Source organism: Antechinus flavipes, chromosome 1 (assembly GCF_016432865.1).
Source record: "Antechinus flavipes isolate AdamAnt ecotype Samford, QLD, Australia chromosome 1, AdamAnt_v2, whole genome shotgun sequence".
In the NCBI taxonomy this organism is placed as follows: domain Eukaryota; kingdom Metazoa; phylum Chordata; class Mammalia; order Dasyuromorphia; family Dasyuridae; genus Antechinus; species Antechinus flavipes.
Window position 1 is genome coordinate 108,316,153 of NC_067398.1, and position 22,741 is coordinate 108,338,893.

Genomic DNA, 22,741 nt, shown 5'->3' on the forward strand with positions numbered 1-22,741 from the left:
TAAATGTACAAAGTATATGTAAGTAAACAGCATGGCCTAGAGAATCAAATGTAGGGAAGAAAATCTGACCTCATAACTATCACTGAGATGAAGTAGAATAGAGCACCAAAAAGAATTTGGACTGGAAGGGTTTATTTTATTCAAAAAGAAACAGAATAAATAAGGAGATATTCAAACACTGAATATCAATTGGTGTGTCAACAAGTATTTATTAAGCACTTACTAAGTGTCCAGCACTATGCTAACTTCTGGAGATACAAAGATTACAAAACCACTTCAAAAGTAGGATACTGTGGTAATAGTGAATATCAATTTGGATATTTATTTGCTGTTACTCTCTCAGCCAAAAGCTTAAGCAGTAACTTATATTAGTTATAATTTTATCTTTCAAAATGTTGAAGAAGTATAGGAAAACTATTCTGATAGTTTTCTCTTCCTTTAGATGCCTTCTTTTTATATTTATTATGAACATATAATTAATTACATATGCATTTGTGTGGTCCACTGAAATATAAAGTTGTTAGTAGGGACTGTTTCATTCATTTTATTTGTATCCCTAGCATTAATGTCTGGCACATTACTAAATGCTTGTTAATTTGTTGATCAAGCAAGATGAAGTAGATGAAGTAGTTGAAGTAGTGACAATAGAAACCTGCAGGACAAGAGGTCATTCTGTCATATAATTTGTGGCTAATAGAGAAGTACATTAGACAGAGACTAATTTGTATTATGGATTTTTTTAGTTATAAACTAATTTGTACTTTAGGTTTTAGGATAGCAAATTTCAAAGAGTTCAGAAAGCATAAATAGCATGCCATCTTAAGCCCACCATCTGCCACTCCATTGCCCTATGGGAAATGGACAATTTTAATTCTTTAGAAATTATGATATTCCATACTGAGTGTAAACAGATGGACCTTTTTTTGAGAGAGAAGTTTGGAGTCATTAAAAGCACTGCATAATGTCCCAAAGGTTCTATTGATTTTGTTAAAAATATGTGGCATAACATAGTTTTGTTTGTTCTTCCTAGCTGATAAATGGTAAATGATTTAGATTTAGGGAATTTGAGTTGGTATAAAATTATCCCATGTTTGAACTAATTGAAGTTTGTTATAAGTGTTGTTTTTATAGTTATGATTTAGACACACAATATACATAGTACTGTGATAGCCTGGGCAATCAGAGGTATGAAGCTAGAAAGATGAATGCCAAAAGAGGAGGAGGACACTGAAAAGGTACCCAGAATGTGTAGGCAAGTTCTGATTCTCTTAAGTCTCATTTGCATGTGAGCTTCTGGAGAGCTAGAGCTGTCTTATATTTTTGATTTGCACAGTGACTTGCATATAAGAAGTACTTACTAGATGGTTTTTCATTCTTTCCTTTATGCAGCTATATAATGTGATTGCCCTCCAACCTATAACTTTTTGCATATAACAGAACTATACTGGGACAATAATTTCTATCAATTATCTTAAGGTACCTCTGATTAACTACCAGTATCTATTAAGCTCCTACAATGTGCCAGGCACCATGCTAGCTAAAAATGAAAAAATCCTTCATTCAAGGAGCTCATATTTTAGCAGATTGGATAATATAAGTATATGCATGTGTACACATGTGTAAACACACGTGCATATGTACACACAAATACACATGTATATGCTCATATATTTGTATACCTATATATGCACATATATGTACATAAATATACTATATATTTATAATTACATCCATATATAAATAATGTATATGTGTGCATCTATATATATATATATATATATATATATATATATATATATATATATATATATATATATATACATATAGATGTATATATGTACACACATATTAAATATATAACTGGTAATTTTGATGCTTGGTGCTAGCAGAAGGGGAATCAGGATAGTTCTAATGTACAAGATAGTGCTACAGCTGAGCTTTGAAAGAAAATAGAAATTCTAAGAAGTAGGAAGGGATTATGTTCCAGGCATTGAGGAAATTCTGAGAAACACACAGAGATGGGAGTGGGAATATTGTGGATGAAGTACAGCATTAAAAGGCAGTTTGGCTAGGCTGAAGAGCGTGTAAATGGTAATAACATATAATAAAGCTGAAAAGATATGCTGGAGTCAGGTTATGAAAGAATTTAAACAACAAATAGTGGAATTTTATTTGATAGCAAGAGTAACTGGAAGCCATTGGGCCCCTTACTGTCTCTTTTCTTCCTTACTAATAATATCTTAAAATCTGAACAATTTTTTCTTAACTGTTTTTTGAGATTCAAAAATGACAACAGACATTTCTAAACAACATCCCACAAAATATTTTATTTCTCTTTCAAAACCCTGAACCCTAGTCTCTGTTCTCCAGAATATTCTGAAAATTTTCTAAGTGTTTCTTATTAACTAAGACAAGTGACCACTGGATGGTGTTTATGGGCAGATATCTGCTCTATTTTAAGAATGAGACAAATGAAAGGAAAGGGAGTTTCATATAATTACTTTTAAAAGCAGAGACTTGTAGAAGGAAGTATAAAGATCACAAAAAAGTTTTCCAAAATACTAGTCAAAGGATAATTCTTACAGAGTCTTAGGGTTATGCAGTAAGTAATAGAAATCCAAAGGAAAAAGGGTCTGAAGGTTTGAGACAGAAATCTGAACTTTCAGAAATAGTTTTTCATTCAAGTATCCATTGTGTCTTACTGTGTGAAGGTTCCCCCCAAAATTAAGATTTGGAGCTTGACATCTAAGAGCACCTAACTGAACCCACTCCTTTTATTGCATAAGAAAAGAAAGCTCAGAAAACTCAGTGATTAGCTCAAGGTCACACAGACTAAAAGTGAAAGAGGTGACATTCAAATCTACCTCCTCCAATTCCAATTCTATTGCTTGTTTCCTTCTACTATACAATTCAATTAAATTCACTAAGAAGAAAATTTAGTAGGTGCTTATCATGTACAAAGCACTGTTAATCTGCTGGGGATAAATATGCCATGAGAAATGACATATTCATTTTTTTGTTTTGCTATTGTCTCCTATTAGTTTTACAATGAAGGTGATTAAAAAACAAATACATTAGAGTTATATAATTCAATCTTGATTTTCTTGATTTCATAGTCTTCAATTATAAGCATTCTTCTGGTGAAAGGTTCTGGTGAAATAGAGTACCTAAAAACCAATTTTATCCAAGAAAGAACATAATCTCTGTAATGGCACAATCTTTCCCCTTAGAGAGTCCTTGTTCCATCCTTCATGGCTAACATTTCAGAAACTTGCCCCATGTGTTTGTATCTCTGTTGTAGCTCAGTACAATTATCTCTATGCTTAGTATCCACAGAAAAGCCATTATTTTCTTGTTTTTGTAACATGCTTGTACCCAGAGCAGTAAATTGTTATACTGGGCTAAACTAGTCATGGTTCTTCTTACCATAATCCCCATTTTGAGTTTAATAAATAGATGGTAATTTACTGCCCACCAGTAACTATGATCAAGTGGAATGAAAGTAATGGCTTTGAAAAGAAATGCAAATGAATTACTTCAGTGTATTGTACAGGTTGGTTTGTTTTCCCATCTTTTAAATAAGGTCATTTGTGTTTATATACTTGTCTTTCTTAAAAGTTTGAAAATGTTAGCACAAGCAAAGTGAGTAAATCAATATTTCAAATTCCTCATGAGAAACAAAACATAGAGGTAAGTACAAACATCGTGTAAGGTCACATTAAATATTCAGTTGCTTTTAATGTGTTATTAAAGAATCATTAAGGAACTACTTTAAAGTACAAGCAATATGAAAACATTACTAAAGATCTTTTTCTCATCCTGAGACATTTTGGGAATTACAAGGTGACTTAAAAAAGGAATAACACAATGATCACTAATAAATTTTAGTTAGTATTATTTAAAATTTGATGCTAATTTCAAGGGTCTTGTATTACAAATATTCTTTCTTTTGCTAAGCGACTTGACAAAATGTGAATTCCTCTATTATAAATATACCATGTGTTCACAGACATTTTATTTTATTTTTTAAGGGGAGGAGGTACTAACTATTAAGGAAACAATTTCTTGCTTTGCACTGAAAGAATCAATAAATTACTTTTTCTTCATGGCTCCCCATTTCCCCCCATAATATTACATGAAACATCCATAGATACAAATGTGCTGTCAGGAAAAGATTAATAAAGCATATATCCCCCATTACAATAAAAAATTTAGAAGTGTGAATATTCTAAAGAAGAGAGTAGGTGAATTCTTATTTCACCTTTTTTGGCTGAACACATTTCTCATTTAACTAATAGAATTTGGAAGATTAGTCTGAATTCTCTCAGTGAAAGAATGGATATTAATTAGAATAAGAAATCTGGAAGACTTAAAAAATAATTCTTTGCAGTAGAAAATAACAAACATGAATTGAATATTAAGTTAAAGATCTTTGTTTTAAAGGTCAAAGAAATGTTCCTGAGAAGTTTGCTTAAATTTACACTTACACCCACACACACCCACACACCCCATAGAATACATAGGTACTTTGGCAAACATACTCACCACAATGTCTTCAGGGAAAGTATCTCTACTGAAGGAGCCATCATCAAATACAACTTCATAGAAGGTTTGGGATGTCACTTCTATTACTCTGCAGCTATAATATCGTGTGTTCCGATGCTTTGAGATGACAGTCTGACCAACAGTGATTGCCTTTTCACAAGCTTTGGATCTCTTCCATGTGAATAAAGAAACAGAGAAAGGGCAAGAGAATCTATCAATAAATCTTATTAAGCACTCAATGTGTACAAGGCATTGTGCAAAACACTAGGGAATAACAAAGACAAAAATTAAAATAGTCCCTGCTAGCAAGTAGTTTACATTTTGTCAAATCATTTTTTTAAAAAAATCCATTTCTATGACTAAGATGTTTTGAGATTTTTTTAAGATGGTTTTCCTATGTCCCCTTCTCTTAAAGTGTTGTAGCTATTCAAAATCTCACTTGTAATCAGTCTTACAGTGCTCCCCAATAATAGGAATTATAGATATGTGTTAGTATACCTGCAGAAAAGATTTTTTTAAAGGCGTTCAATAAAGGTGAGATAATAGGGTAGAGAATTCATGATCTGGACTAGGAAAGCTTTAATCTAGAATAATTTTATGTTGAAATTATTAGTTAGTTAAAACAATAACAATTATTCTGGAGGTGATGCCTTATCACAACATGAAGGTAACCTTTGCCCCTAGTGAATTCTTTATGTTTTTGAAATACAAGGCCTAAAAAGTCTCATTAAGATGGAATGACTCTGAATTGGGGTTGAAAGATAAATTGTTATCTCAGATCATTCTACTTAAAGGTGGGATAACTCATCATCCAGAGGGCTAGCCTTAGCATCCCAAAGAGATCTACTGTGATGTGGGAGGGCATGCACACTACTGAGTCACAGAAAGCAAGAAGACTATCTAAAATTTAGTTTAAAGCATGCATGGAGTTTTCTCCTCTGGGGATTAGCATTCCCAAGGCTGCAGGGAGGACACAGGTTTATTGGTCACTGTTTATTGGAGACCAAGAGAACAGATGATGAAATATACACACATGACTTGAAAAAATGTATCTGTTATCGCAGCAGATGCATCCCCAAGATGTCTTCTACCTACACAGCGGATTCTATAATCTGGAGGAATGAAATCAAAAGTGTCTGACCAGGCCAATAAGACAAGGGGGTCCCTCTCCCCAAATTGCCTTTCACATTCTTCCTAAGCTGGGGATAAGGAGCTGTAAATTATTTCCTATTGGTTCCTGCACTGGCTAGGTAAATTCAGTAGGCCTATGGCTGCAGCTGAGCATGCAAACTTTTTGCCAAAAGAAGATGCTAGTAAGCCTGGAGTGATTTAAATGCTATGCCTTTTTCAGGACAAATGTTGTGAATTAGAAATGTTTACTGAAACAGCTTGAAGATACTGGATGACAGATGCCAAACCAATTACTCAACTTCCTCCTTTTTCCCTCTTTAAAAAAGTCTCTAACCTTACAAAGGATAAAAAATGGCCACTATATAACAAATACCAATAGCTAGCTATGTCTTCAAAATTACGAAACCTGTGCATTTGTAAATTTAAAAAAAATAAGCACCAATGGCTTGGAGTTAGTCCATGTTAATTCCTCAACTTAGTAGTATTTGCTTCAAATTGATATTCCACTTTGGGAGATATTCACATTGACCACAGTATAACTGTGCCCAATCTAGGTCATTTCTCTTTTCCAGCATATGCTTTATTAAAATTGTCATTCATTAGATATTTATTGCATCTGAATATACCTGCTTATGATTTAAATAAAGCAGATGGCAATTTAGTTCTAATTTTATTAAAATTATTTTTTCTTTAAATTCCATAAAACTATGACACACCCATTAATTGACTTTGGAAAACTATGGCAATGATACAGTGTAAACCAACTTGATACATTGCTATATGAATACTTGTACACTATATATTTTTTAAAAGTCATTATGAAATATTGTGTTGTATTAAGTGCTGGGAAAATATAAAACTTACTTTCAAAGAGTTTACAGTCTAGCAACAGAAGATAGAAAACAGGCCACATATATTACTCTAACACACAATGCTACATGGCAGAGTTACTAGACTTGTTACAAAAGACTAACTAGAGAGTTACAAAAGAAAGGACTAACTGAAGTCTGAAGCTGAGGGTCCTTACTGACCTAAGACAGAGCTCCTTTAACTTTTTTCACTCGTGACCCCTTTTTGCTCCAGCAATTTTTTATGTGACCCCAGATATATATGTGTATAAAATAAGCATATACCTCAAATATTTATTGATAATAAATCATATTCAAGATCTCAACATTCAGGGATGATACCCCATACGGGATCATGAACCACAGTTTATGAAGTTGAGATTTAGAGGTTAAGAGAAGACTTTATGGGGAAGGTGGTATTAATTAAATTGGAAATTTCATCCTAGCCTAAGTATAACCATATGTATTCCTTTTTTTGGTTGTTGATCCAACATATTTTGATTGCAGTTTTTTATCAAAAGCACTACTGCTGTAAACATATCTTTGTATATAAGCACACATATATATATATATATACTGCTACTTACTTCTTTGTTGTATATAATCCCATAAGTGAAATATAAATTTAAAAAAAAGAGTAATTTTCCCTTCAAAATCCCAAATTATTTTCCAGAATAGATGACTCCAATCACCACTCCCATAACAGTGATTTGACAAACCTTGTCTTAGTCTTCCCACAACCACCACACAATACATTATCCTATCTTTAAACAGTTTAATGGGTGTGAAATAATAACTTAGAATATTTTAATTTTAATTTATGATTATGTTTTAATATTTTTCGGTGGTTATTGGCATCTTTTCTTTTGAAAAGTAGTTATATCCTTTGACTATACTTGTCTATTAAGGAAAGGCGAATAATAGATTTATGTGAATTCTTCATATATTTGTGTATTTGACTTTTATTAAATATAAAAAATCAAATGTTTTTTCTTCAAATTTCATTTTTCTATTCATTCTTACTATATTTCTCACAAATGCATTTTAATATTATATAACTGGGATGGTATTTTATGATCTTTGGCTACAAGTTTTTGCCATAGCTATAACTATAAAAATTCTAACCATCCATTCTCCTCTAATTTTGTTAGGAGGTTGATAGTCTATATCTCAGATCACAGAATTATAGATTTAGAGCTGAAAGGACCTGGATGGTCATATAATTCAATCAGATAGCTATTAAATGTCTGAGGCAGAATTTGAACTTAGATCTTACTGATTCAAAGACCAGTTACCTATCCACAAAGCCATTTGGCTTTGAATAAATGAGTTTGGAATCACACATTTCTAGTAATGGTTAAATTCTAAGGTGAAGTACTCTTAGGAGGAAATTGCCCTTGGGAAGAGAGAAGCACTTGAACTTCAAATGGTTAGAAAAGTTTGAGTTCCCATTCTGGACTACTCTGGAACTACATCAAAACATAACTAAGAAAATTTTAACAAAATAAAGATTGTGATACAACATAGATAATGTAAATTGGTGGTTCTCTAAGCCAGCTGCAAGGATCTATTTCTATTTGGATTTGATACCACGAATGTAGAAAGCAGTTTCCCTGGAGCATCAGTAGGTGATAGCAGCATCTGCATTTGGAGCTGAGTCACACTGATCACAAACTAAATACAGTGAGGAAAGACAGTGGTCATGAAGTTTGGTACCCAGCAGAATATTACACATCTAAGGGGAAGTTCATGAGAACTCCAAGAATGGAGAAAAGTACTTGAAATAACTTGCGAGCTGTAAGTTTACCTTTTGGCTAAATGTTCTAAGTTTGACAGAACTGTCCTTGGGAATATTGTGTGATTGACTTTGTGTGTCTGTATGTGTGTTGTGGGAGGGAAGAGATATTTCTGTAACAATTATCAGACTTAGAGGCAGTTAGTAAATTAACTCTGGTTCATAATCAATGGAGAAGTCATTAATGGGACTTGAGTTATAGAATTAGAAACCTTAGACCCTCAGTGTTAACACTAGAACCCTGAGAAGGAATAGTCATCTATTCTCTAGGAACACAGCTTATCAAAGCACCTAGTTAAGTAGTTCTGGAGGAATGATTACACTGAAGTACCGTATATACTCGAGTATAAGCCGAGTTTTTCTGCCCAATTTTTGGGCAGAAAATCCCCTCCTCGGCTTATACTCGAGTCACTAGATAAAACGTGTAAATATCCCTTTGAATGCCCCCCTGCTGTGTAGTATACAGCACGAGTGCCGACTGTGATACTACAGGGCCGGCCGTTGCTACGGTGATGCGGCTGCTCCTATAGTAACACAGTCGGTAACTGGACTGTATACTAATGCTGGCAACCGCTTTACATACGTATACCGGCACCCGCTCTCCTCCTCTGCGGGCACCGGTGCGCCTCCTAAACCTACTGCTATAATAAGTTTTCCCAGATTTTGGGGTTAAAATTAGGGGCCTCGGCTTATATTAAGGTCGGCTTATATTTGGGTCGGCTTATACTCGAGTATATACAGTAATTCATTTATTAAATCATCTAGATCAGGTAAATTTTTTCCTTTAGAAGTTCATTTATGTTGCTTGCTCAGTTAGGTAGTTTAGATTCTATTTCCTATTTTGTCAATTTAGGTAATTACAGTTTTTTAGTTGTGTATTCATTTCATTTTCATATTTGTTGGCATATAACTGGGTATAGTAGAGCCTGAAATTTTACTTTCTATATTCAGCAATTTTCCCTTCTCTTTTAAGATCAATAATTTACTTTTTATGTTTCTTTATAATTAATTAAATTAGCTAATAGTTTGTCAGTTTCATGTTTAAAAAAAGAAAACCAACATATTGGTTCAGTAGACTTTGGGTTTTCGGTTTTCTTAAACTTTAATTTACAAAATACTCTAATTTTATGCTTATTTACAAAATGTTGCTTCTAATTTTTTTAGCTGGATGCTTTCTATTTATTGGTGTTTTCTTTCTTGCTTTTGTTAATAAAAATATAGCAAGATTCTCTGAGGATCACTTTAGCTTCATTCTATATATTTTGTCTCAGTATTATAAATATCTGTGATTTATTCTTTGACTCATTCTTTAAGATACTATTAGTCTCCATATGTGAGGCAACCATTCATATTTCCTTTATAATTTTTACCATATTGTGATCTATGTACTATTTCTCCCTTTCTGTGCTTATTTATACATTCTTTACACCCTGCCACATGACCAGATTTTTTGTAAAAACAATACAATATTTTTAAAATAAGCATACTCCTTATGATCCCAATCTCTAATTGTGATTCCATAATCAAATATATATCATATCTCATTTTTCTAATATTTGGGTGAGATCCTTAATAGCATTTTTATACATCTATTAGAACTAAATCTAAAGGAGGTACACTGCCATCACCTGTGATTACTGTCTTGTCATCTGGGTCTTCTCATAAATCAGTGAATTTTTCCTTTAACTACAGTTAGTTCTGCTATTGTAATGAGCCAGAACTCTGGAGAAGCATACTTGAAACAAAGTGTTAACTCAGAGGAATTGATAAGACAATGGTTATCTAGTTTAGTATGGCGATTAATAGTTCTCTAGTTCAGTATATGTACTTAGTACTTAATATAATTCTACAAAATTGACAACTATTCTACAAGATTCACACCTATGATGATGTAATTATAATAGAGTATATAAGAACCAACAAAGACTGGACAAGAGACATTCACTCCATTTCCCACCACTATGGTGGCTGGCCTGTCCTTCTTCATTTCTCCACTGAAACCAAGTCTTGTCTGAAGGCCCTCCTTAAAGCTAGCTGAGCTCCACATGAAGGAGACAGGCTGTGATGGAGATAATAAAGAATTTGGACTTTATCCCTAGCTATTCTCATAGTGATTACTCAGGCTGGTCCAAAGACCTGCAGAAAGTTAACTGGAACACTACATGCTATAATACTTATTTTGAAAACTTGAAGCTGTTCTGATGTAATTTATATATTAGGGAATAATTTGAGCATAAATCACATTTTGTTTGCATGATTTCATTCCAAAAAGCCCAATAATATAGAAAATTATACCATTTTACAATAGTTGATAAGTTTCCAATCTTCTCCCACTTCCCACAAACAAAATTCATGTCTTTTCCAAGGCAAAGCATCATATTTATTTTATATATATATATATATATATATATATATATATATTAGGTGCCACAATAACTATAGGTAGAGGAAGGCAGTTTTGTTCTGTAGTCATGTACTCTAACCCCCAAATACCCCACCATTCTTGGATTTGAAGACCCCGCAGAGGCAACTCTGACTCCTAGCAATTGACTAGATTTTGGGTAGAGCAGCAGCCCAAGGCCAGGGACACTACTACTATTTGTTGTAGCATTTTTGTATTTGATATTCGTTATCTATATCAATTCCTTATTTATCTCTCTTGAACATCTCTTTTTAACACTGCTTGATTCCCATTTCTTTCTTTCTGATTCAAATGAAGCATGGTAGATTCAGCTTCAAACCCTCAAATTTACTCTTTATGTTTTAAGGTATATATTATATATAGAAACGTGATGGATTTTGCTTTAGAATTCATCCTACTACTATATATAGTAAGTAAATTTATCCTATTCACATTCATTATGATTCTGTTTTCTTCTCCAACAAATCTTGTTATTAATATAAACACTATACTTTGGGATAAAAATATAAAGAAATTAATACCAAGAATTTGCTCTTTGTATTCACAATCACACAGATTTAGAACTTAAAGATCTCCAGATGATTGAATCTAACAGGAGGTACAGAGAGGTTATGTGACTTCTGAATTCCAACAAGTAGTAGAGCTTTGGACAATATGATTCTACTCTCCTTTCTCCCTTACCTTTCTAGCTGACCTCATCACTTAATTGAAACTGCCCTTTCCAAAGACATTGATAACTTTTAATTGTCAAATTTGATGGTCTTTTCCTAGCACTAATTCTTCTTAATCCATCTGCCAAATTTGAGCTTTTGAACTGATAAGGAGCAGTAAGATGGAGAAGAGGAGAACAATGATAGAGTCGTCCCTCCTTTAGGTTCTTTTTATGGTACTATTCTCTCCTGGTTCTCCTCCTTCCCATTTGACTGCTCCTTTTTAGTCTCTAGTGATCTTGAGTGATCTAGTGATCTAGCGATCAGGATGTTTCCTAAGATTTTGACCTAAGCCTTCCCGCCTTCTTTGATTACATCAACTCTCATGGGGGTTTATAACGTCCACAATCTGTATTTCCCAACCCCTTGAATTCACACCATCAATTTCAAACCAATGCCCTGGAGACATCTTAAACTCAACCTGTCTGAAACAGACTTTATTAGTTTTTAACCCCAAATATCCCTTTCTTAACTGTTCTTATTTCTGCCAAAAACATCACTATCATTCCAATGTCTCAGGTTTGTAATTTAAGGATTACCATGGACTCCTTGCCCCCTCCAATTAGTTGCCAGATCTTGCCAATATGTTTTGTGTATGACAACTACCATCCATTCACACAGCTCCCTACACCTTCATCTTTTCCCTAGATTATTGCATTCTTCTGGTTAGCTTTCTTGTCTCAAGTTTCTTGCTGTTCCAGTCCATTTTACATATGCTGCCAAAATAATTTTCCTTAAGCACAGATCTGACCACGTGATTCTCATATCAATTCAAATCCAGTGGTTTTCCTTTACCCTTAAAATAAAATATAAAAAATTACCCTGGCATGGATTTTGTCAATACAAAGTTATTATTAAATAAAATAAAATTTAAATTAAAAAAAACAAACAAACAAACAACAACAACAAAAAAAAAAGGGAAACAAAAAAAAAAGTCTTTCTACAAATATTGGGATTCTAGAACTCTGAACACAAATTTCAGGAAAATTTTCTATTCAGGAGGTTTTTAAGTAGACAATTCCTTTTCTTGCTATGTTCTGTGCTATTTGCAATGAAGTTGTGTCTTTAATCCTCAGTCCATTAAAAATCAGACTAAAACTTGAAAAAATAAAAAATAAATAAAATAAAATAAAATATAAACTCCTCTTGCTTAGTTTTTAAATCCCCACACAATATGGCCTCTACCTATCTTTCTAGCCTCACTAAACACTATACTTTTTCTTTTACTCTGCAATCTAGCCAAAGTAGCCCACCATCTGTTTCTCACTCAGACTCTCCAGTCTCCAAATTCTTTGTAGTGACTAATTACCCAGCCTGAAATGCATTCCTATCTTATCTAAGTCTCATAATTCTCCTCTTCCTTTAAGATGCACCTTTTGTTTGAAGCCTTTCCTGATGTCAATCACAACTTCCCTTTGATAATATTTCAGTATGCCTTGTATTCAACTACTTACTTTGTATATATTTGTATTTACCTATTTTTTACTTTGTCTATTTTATTTTTTGCTTAAAATATAAGCTCATTAAGCTCATAGAGTGTGGGAATTGTTTCATTCTTTGTATTTGTATCCTCAGTGCCTAACATAATGATTAACAAATATGGCATGCTTAATCCATTCTTGATTAATATCACAAACACCATTTATTATTTATTCTTTTTTTAAGACTTTCTCCTTCTGACATGACATCCTCCTCCTCTGTGTTTAAATGTGTGTATGTGAAGCCCAATAAACAACACAAAGTTTCTTCTTCCTTCTCTTTTCTTGAATACTTTTTTTTGAACTCTCAGATTAAGAATTTGTCTAGATTTTTTTCTTGACCTTTAAACTAGGTCTAATTTCCAAGGAGTTACCATTTTTATGATAAAAGCATCACAAGTCTTATCCTTTCAAGCTATGGTCTCTTTTGCCTTGTCTGTCAAAATTGTGCACAGCTCTGATTTTGGTAAAAAGTAATGTTCAGAAGTCATTAAATCTTTCTGAAATCCATTTTGTTTTTCTTGTAGGATTATGCTCTAATTTTCAGGATTAATTAATCTTGAGTGTAAGCCATAGCAGGATGTACTTCCCTTCTATTCTGTATCCCTGATTTGTCTAGCTATAACATATCCTTCTACAACCTTAATGAATTATAAAATGGATTGTGCATGGGAGTTTTGCTTTCACTTTTTACTGTCATGACCATGATGTTTATCAAGAAACTATTCATTTGGAGAGCATTTTCATTAGATGTTAGGAATAGAGAGATGATTGGACTCCAACTTAAAGAATAAATCCCTCAAACATAATATATATTGGGAATCATAGCATCTGAAAACTATATTTCTAGATAACTTTGATATGGGATTTATTTCAACTGAGGACCTAAGGATTCAATTGAGCTGCAGTCTGCTCACTGATTTTACTACCTCAGTAAAAAATAATTCTACTAATTATTTAAATAATTATTTCCTGAAATATATTGCTATCAGCCTTTTTGTTTCCTCATTTTTTCCCTAGAAATCAGTAGTTCTTTGAATTCTATTCTCCAGGTCAATTTTTGTAGGTATTTCATCTGCTTTAAAATTTTTGCCTTCAACATTCCTCTACTATATACTGTATCACTAAATTTTTGAACTATTGTTCTTCATTATATTTTGCAGAATATCCATTGCTTTAGTGAGGTTTCTGAATCTTCTGTCCTATTCCACCAATTTTCCTTTCAGAGTTATCTATGAAGAGCTCCTATTTCTTTTTATATCCAAATATTAATAGATACTTTAGTTCATGAAAGATCTCTTGGGGTACTAGATGGCACAGAATACAGACTCTTTAGTTAGGAGGGCCTGAGTTCAAATCCAGCCCCAGATACTTAATACTTACAAATTCTGTAACCCTAGGCAACTCACTTAATCCTAATTGCCAGTGTCTGTATGTCTCTGTCTCTCTCTCTCTCTCTCTCTCTCTCTCTCTCTCTCTCTCTCTCTCTCTCACACACACACACACACACACACACACACACACACACACACAAAACAAAATCTCTTGTAGCAAAGTAAAACAATTAAATAAAACTAATAATACAATGGCCTCATCTAAGAGTGGAAACATTTTACCTTTGTTTTTAATAAATATACAAAGTACAGAAAAATACATTCCCTCATTCTCTTTCATTCTCTTTCTCTCTCTAAAAACACACATACAGATAAGCAGATATACATACACACACATATATATAATCTGTTACTGTAAATCTATCACTTCTTTATAATGGATAGCCATTGTTTTGATAATAGGTTTTGTAGGCTTTTAAGTTATTTGTCTTTACAGAGTTTGGTTCTGGTCTGCCCATTTTATTCTACATTCAGAAGTCCTCGGAATTATTGATTTTTATAATATTGATGTTTTAGCATAAATTGTTCTTCTGGAGAACAATTCTGAGAAGATGGCAGGAATAAGTCAGAAAATTTCAAACTCTCCAGATTTCCCCCACAAACAAAGCAAATTCATGGCTCAGGGCAAACATAGACTAGTGAAAAATCAAGAAGACTTGAAGCAGAGTACAACCCAAAAAGATTCGAAGAAAGACCCCAGGCCAGGATTAAGCCAAATGAAGTGTAAACCTCTCCAAGCAAAAAACCTCAAGGGAGGCCCCTAGGGCTAGCTGGGTTTGGCCAGAACCTCAGCAGGAACCACAGAAACTTTCACCTGCCAGGTTGTGTGAGTCTGGGGGTCTGAGTCCAAGAAGACTGAGGGAACCTCAGGCCCAGCTATGCTACTGAGATGCTCCCTGAAGAAAAAGGAACCAGGGTACCAAGTGAGCACAGAAGCAGAGGGGCAGAGAGGCCGCTAGCTGAGAGCACTGGCAAGAGGATGGAGCTCTTGGTTTGGGGTTCCTGGTCAGAGGGGAAAGCTGAAGGGAAGCTGATACACACATACACACACACACACACACACACACACACACACACACACGCAAGGAACTAAAAAGATCACAAGAGGAAAATGTATAATTTCAATTATGTAAAATTTAAAAAGGTTTGTACATACAAATCTAATAGAGTTAAAAATTAAAGAGAAAAAATTAACTGGGAAAAATCTTTGCAGCAAGCTTTTCTGATAAAGGTCTAATTCCCAAGATATATATGACAGTGATTCAAATTTATTAGAAAAAGAGTCATTTCCTAATGGATACATTACTAAGGAAAAAAAAAGATAGTTCTGAAGGGAAAAAACCCAAACTATCTATGTTCACATGAAAAAGTACCCCAAATCATTACTCATCAAAACAATGCAAATCAAAGCTATTTGAGATTCCTTCTTAAAAAAGCCAAAAATGACCCTAGAAGAGTAATTTCCTAGTGTATGGGAAAATAAGCACACTTCATTCTTTATCTCTTTACTTCTCTTATTCTGCTTTTCAAGCACTCTCAGCAGCTAAATAATGCAGTGGAGAGATTTTCAAATTTGGAGTTGGGAGCATTTGAGTTGCATACCTTAGATACTTACTAGCTCCTAAGCAAGTCATTTAACTTCTCTCAGACTCAGTTTCCTCATCTGTAAAATGGGAATAACAATAATACCTACTTCTAATAATCAAGATAATTTATATAAAGTACTATATAAATGCTAACTATTTATCATACACACAAACACACACACACGTATATAATTATCATCCTGTTCTCTGTTCTGAGATTCTAGTTTTAGTTGCAGAATTACTTCCTTATGGCAATCCTGTGTCAAGCAAATCAGTCAGTACCATTTTTTCCCCACAGCATGTGTGCTAACATTTCTTTTGGTAATTCTAGTAATATTTCAAAGCCTCTCATTATTATTATATTTGTTTTAAAGATCTGTGAAGTTACTATATTGTAATTGTTTGGAGGTACCACAAATTGTACCCAAATAAGATGGTGAACTTAATCAATAAATGTTGTATGTATTTGTTCCATGGACTAGCTATTCACCATAGTTTTCCCTTTTCTCAAGCTTCCCTCTTCTTTGAAGTAAAAGAATATTGAAATTAGACGAATTAATAAATCTCCATTGGCTTCCAAATAGTAAAAGGGAGAGCCAACTAATGTGGCAAACTTCACTGTCTTATTTTTACAGAAATGCCACACCACCTCACTTTCAGCAATTACCACCCTGATCAGTCAAGCTACATCAATGCAAGACCCTCCACCAGCAAAATGATTACAACTTGCAGAAAGCTCAGAGATTTTCAGCATTTTTTTTTGGAATAAAGTATTTTTAAATTAAAATATGTACATTTTTTACACTTAATACTGCTGTACACTTATTAGACTACAATATAAACATAACTTTTATATGCACTGAGAAACCAAAATTTTCATGTGACTTTTTTTTTCAGCAATCTGGAAACAAATTACAATATCTCTGAGGTTTGCCTGTGTATATCATTTTATTAGAAACTTGTCTTGGTTTTGTCTGTCTAGCTTTCTTATTAGCTCTGCCATGGGGGGGTTTGTGTATATTTTATTTGTTTTTGCTAAGGAGATTTCCTTGTGAAACATTCTTTTCTCTTTTTTTTAACTGTGGTTTTATCTATGTAATACATTTCCAAGTACTTCTCAATGTTGAAGGGGATCGTAAGCTCTCCACAACACACTGTGCACTTCTCTCTTTTGCTCTTCTTTTGTCTCTCTCTCTCTGTCATCTTGTGAAAAACCTTTCAATTTCTTCAAATATATTTGATCTATACATGAAGCAGCTATGGGGGATATACAAAATTTTGAGGTATAAGCTTATCCTGATTACCTGCCTATTCCTACTAAATTCTCTGTGGGTGAAATTTGTCTGGCTACCACTCTGGATGTCTACCTTCAAAAACAAAAGGTTGGCTCTGAACAATCTCAAAATCCCTCTTCTGTCCATATAATACCTGCTGGGAGAACTCAAAATCAACAGATGTTTAATCATTGACTGATAAAGTCAGGAAAAAACTGGTGGTGTATGCTCTTCTTGTTTGAATAAGATCTTAGTCACATGCCCATGGTTAATGTGTGGATATGTGGAGTTTTTTGGGAATAGGTTAAAAACGGTTCTCAGATGATCAAGCTGAAGCAGGAAGGAATTAAGAATCTAGCTAATGTGATAGGGTGGGAAGAGCAGTGGATGTGGAATTTTAAAAACCTAGGTTTCAATCCCACTTTGACCACTTGCCACCTTCAGTAAGTCACAATCTCTAAAGATCTTACTTTTCTCATTTTGAAAATGACTTGGACAAGATTGGACAATTTACACTTAGGACGAACCTATGAGGAAGAACAGAGTTTGAGGGGAAGCAAAAGACAAAGGAAAAAGGAAAAATCATGCTCAGTTTTTACCTAGGAAAGAGCTATAATACAAATGATTTTCACTGTGCTGAGAAAAGAGTGAAATGAAAGGGAATCATATGGGGGAAATTCACAGGGTCTTGAAGAAAACAATGGTAGTGGAATATGTAGTAGGCACAGTCTTGATCAGAAAAATTCTGTGTCCAGATCATAAACATTTTTTCCTGTTGAGGACAAGAAATTTATATGCTTTGGTTGGAGATGGCCAAAAAACAAATTAAGTATACAACCTTCATCAAAATAAAAATTCTCCTAAGCCTCAAGCATGACCATTTCATGGGGAACATAAGGGGAAAGGACTCTTCCATAATGCTATTCTGATAGGATTTTTGATTTATTTCTGCAGGAAAACTTATTGACAAGCACACCCTATAACTGATTATATACTGTAGAAAATATTTCCTGTCAGAAAAGTCTAAGAGCCTATTGATGTTAAGAATGTCATTTCTGATCAGAAAAGACAGTCGTTATTGCAAGAGGTGCTATCAGATTAAAAGGATGGCTATGGTATTTCCAAGATTAGTGTGCAGCCTCTGCTTCTTAAAGCAGTTTTATTTAGTGCATGCTAAACAGAGGATAGCTAACCACAGTAGAAAAATTACTTTTTTTAAAAAGATTACTTTTTAAAAAGGAGTTTTCTTGGAGACATCAGCAAACTATAACCACGAACATTTCTGTTGGAATTATGTGACTGAAAGAACAAAAGTTTTAGGAAAGGAGGAGGCAGGCCAAAGTGGATTTAAGTTCTGATTCTAACAAGGGACAAAGGCAAACCCTGAAAATTCCTGCACTTTGGTTAGGAAAGTATTTAAAAGCCTTTAGAAATGTAATCACGATCAAATCATCATGATTATCAGGACTTATCTGCTGTGAGAACAAATACTAAAAGAAACAGATTTGAAAAAAGAAAAGCTGTGGGTCACCTAAAGTTTTTTCTTGTTTTCATGGAAATTATGTCTGTGGATAATTTTGAAGCCATTAATGAGTGAAAAGCAAATGAAACTTTAGTGGTATAAAAAATACAGTGGCCTCCTGGACCTGCTTAATGAAGTCCTGGGAAAGTTTTAAAACAAAGCCAGGACCCTGACAAGGAAGCTGAATCTCCCTGTCACAGTGTAAGACCAGGAGTCAGGGCTCTAAACCCCCTTTTCCATCAGGGAGGGCTCTAAACCCCCTTTTCCATCAGGGAGTTTGAATACTGACTAGCCTCCATTTCCCTAGGAATCTTTTTTTCTTTTATCAGTATGAATCAATACTAGTCTCCAGATCCAGACTTGTAGCTTCTTTCCCCCATGTCTTGCTAGACCCAGATAAACACCCAAACAAAACGACCAGACTTGACTGGTTTGGTAGAGGGCTCTCCATCAGAACTGACTGAACTACTTATAGTGTTTTCTCTGACTGAACTTTGTTTTACGTTCTTCTTGTGAGTTCCATGTTTCACAGCATGGGACTTCAGTCTTCAGTATATACAGGAAGAAGTGGCCTAAAAGATTCATTGCTTTTAAGTCTGAAAACTTCTCTCAGCCATACCTGTTTTCAGACTTTTAGATCTATTGCAGAAGGGCTCAGAAAATGCAGCTTCCTGAGCCTAAGAAAGCCTCTTGGCCCTACTGCTTTCTTTAATGGGGAAAAAACAAAAACAAAAAACAATCTTTCTTTTGTTTTAAAACCTACAAGTTTAAAAAGTGGGGACCTTTTATCAAAGCCTAAACTGCTGGAATTGCTAGGCAAACGGTACTGTGAGTGTGTTGCCTTCAATCCTTCCCGTCATCCCCTTCCAGTTTGCTGGAAGGAAAAAAAGAACAAACAGCCACAAAGAAACTGCCCTTGTCTTCTACACAATCACACATGAGCACCAGGGTTCTTTACCAGGAGACTCCTTCAGTTAGGGACTTCTACTTCCTCCTCCCAGAGCTCCCCTTGACCCAAGCTCAGAAGCTATAGCCATTTCCACCTCTGCAAATGCTATTCTGCTTGGTTTCAACTTCACCAGCATAATGCTCCCCTAAACTCAAGGGGAGAGACTATCTTTTTCTTGTTTCCCCAGAGTCTGGATCATAGTAGGTACTTAATAAATGTATATTGTATTATAGATGAGGTCACAGTTTTAAGTTTCTCTTTCTTACTAATTACTGTTCTTGAAACTTTTTTACTATAACTGAAGACTTTTCATTTTCAAGTTTGGACATTTCTTTCCTTCCCTCTCTTGTCCTTTCTATGGAATTAAATCATTTGGGGGATTACACAGAACATAATGCCACAATCCCTAGTAATAGACAAAAAAATTCACATAAATCAATAAAATCATAGGTTACTAAACCAGAATATACATCATAAATAAAAATAAAATGTAGCAATGTTTTTCTGGAAGAAATGAATCTTTCAAAGGATATCTAAAATAATCCTACTGAATAGAAGGCTACTGATGAAATCTTTCCCTTATCCTTTTAGGTAAAGCAGTGGGTAAATTTGATTTTATAAGTTTGGTATATAAAGCATGTGGCTATGCCCTGCTTTTCATGCTACATAAAAAAAACATACAATTTTATCTCTGATAGAACTATATATTATACTTGAGTAGGAGCTTAGTGTGGAGTATAAAAAGTAGTAAAACATATCTTTTTCTTCTTTTTATTTCCTACAAAGTCTAGCAAACTTTAGGCACATAGTAGGCAGTGTGATATATTAGAAAGAGTACTGGTTTGGGAGTCAGAGGAAATGGATTTATTAAATTATGTTGGTAATCTGTAGGAGAAGTTTACTAAATCTCCTCTGGCCTAAATTTCCTAGTCTATAAAATTAAGTAGTTAGACCAAATGTCATCTAAGCTCCTGGTACTAAAGTTTCTAGCACATAAAAATATGATACAATTACTTAAGAAATATTGTCTAACCAATAGTTAGTTAAATACTATGACTCTGAGCAAGTCACTTAACCTTCTTTGCCTCATTTTTCTCATCTGTAAAATAAACTGGGAAGGAAATGGCAAACCATTTCAGTACCTTTGCCAAATTGGAAAATCACAAGATCTAGCAAAGGAAATAATAAAAAAGTGAAAAAGAAAATATCTTTTATAAAATATCTCCTTATGACTGACGTTTTTGTTATGACATTTATGCGTATAAATAATGAAATATGTTGTGAAGCAAATTTAACTGGTTGTGTGGATATTTAATATTCAAAATAAATCATTTTTAAAAATAAAATAAAATAAAACAAAATATCTTCTTTAAAATTCGCTATCCAAGACATATAAAAAATTAATGAAAATACATAAGGTCAAAAGTTATTTTCCAATAAATGGTCAAAAGGTAAAAATAAACAATTTCCCAAAAAGTGCAGACTTAACAAACTATATATATGAAAGATTGTTCCAAATCAGATTTGGATGCATGTGAAAGATGCAAATTAAAACAACTTCACAAGATGAAAAGGAAAAAGGACAAGAGATGGGGATAGTTGAAGTCAGAGAGATTATAGAAACATAGATATACTAGTGCAATATCATTTGAAGCTGTGAAACAGTATAACCATTTTGCAAAGTGAATTAGAATTATGTGACTAAAATGATAAAATATCCATAACCTTTGATTCAGAGATTCTACTACTAGGTTTATACCTCAAAGAAATCACTGATAAAGACTTCTTTATATACACCAAATGAATCATGGTACATTTTTTTACATTAGCAATGAATTAGAAAAAAAAATTGATAGAATTGCTAATTGAAGAATGGTTAAAGAAACTATGGTACATGGATTAAATGGAGTACCAATGTGTTGTAAAAATAATATTCACTATAATCACTTATATCAACTTTCTGTATTACAGAGTCTATACTGGTCACTTGTGGTTTCACTTAAAGAAAAATCAACTTGAATAAAAGGCTAATTTACAGAAAAATAGGCCTTGGTTATTGTCTCATGAGAGTGGCTGGCTTGTAGGTGTGTTCAACTTCTTAGGTTTCATTGAATATTAGCATAAATAACTGAATGGCAAAGGGTTGAAAACTTTCCACTAGTCTTCACAACTATGAAAGGAAAATAGGAAAAGAGCAGCTGTGCAGACTTGGGGCTTGGGAATTTGAACAGTGCTAATTAAAGATTAAGTATCAGTCATCATCTATGTTTAAGATGCAACAGACATTAGCAGGACTTTTCAATGAGGCCTTTATTTATATTGTCAGGAAGAGAATTAAGAAGAAAGGGAAAGGAAGAGCTTTTTAGGATTTAAAAATGGAAAGAATTTCAGGGATAATTTATTCCAAGTCCTCCAGTTTTACAGAGAAGCAAACTAAGGGTAGGGAAGCCATTTTTCCAAGATCTTAAAAGTAAGTAAATTTCAGTCTCTGGCTTTCTAACTGTAATCTCATGTTTTTTCTTCTAAACTACACTGCTTATTGTATGAGGTTTAATTTTTCATCAATTATTCTAGTAAGACATAAAGAAGAATTAAGCAAGATAAGAAAGTATAGGATGGTTGCCAACTAATCTGCTGGAAGAAGTGCAAACATCACCGAGAATACAGATTCATCAAAATGTAATATCTAAATGGTTCAATTAAAATTGCTTCCTCCTTAGGTTGTTGCCCTTCTTGCTATCTTTACCATATTTGTGGTATTGACCACTTTCTTCCTCCTGGACATTATTTTCACAATAATGCTCTCTCCTTTTTCTCTTCCTAGCAGTCTGGACACTGTTTTTCAGTACTTTGCAGGATTGTCATATGTTTCATATCCTACTATTTTTGCATGGGTATACCCTGGAATACTAGCCTGTACCTTTTGTTCCTCATCTGTCTGTCTCTCTGTCTCAGGCTCTATCTCTCTTTCTCCCTCGTGATCTCAACTCTCATGAGTTAACCTCTATGAATGATTCTTAGTAGCTACATAATTGGGTCTCTAGCTTCCCAGGCTTTGTTGTCTCCATGAATGAAAATTTACTTTAT

The 22,741-nt window shown here is 33.8% G+C and overlaps 1 protein-coding gene across 1 annotated transcript in view; it reads right to left on the minus strand.

Annotated features, from left to right (window-relative positions):
• Positions 1-22,741, minus strand: part of KDM4C (lysine demethylase 4C) — a 437,566-nt gene that overhangs the window by 36,770 nt on the left and 378,055 nt on the right. Inside the window, exon 19 of the mRNA XM_051987536.1 lies at positions 4,546-4,716. Within this exon, the coding sequence (XP_051843496.1) occupies positions 4,546-4,716 (171 nt within the window). The remainder of the gene's footprint in view (positions 1-4,545; positions 4,717-22,741) is intronic.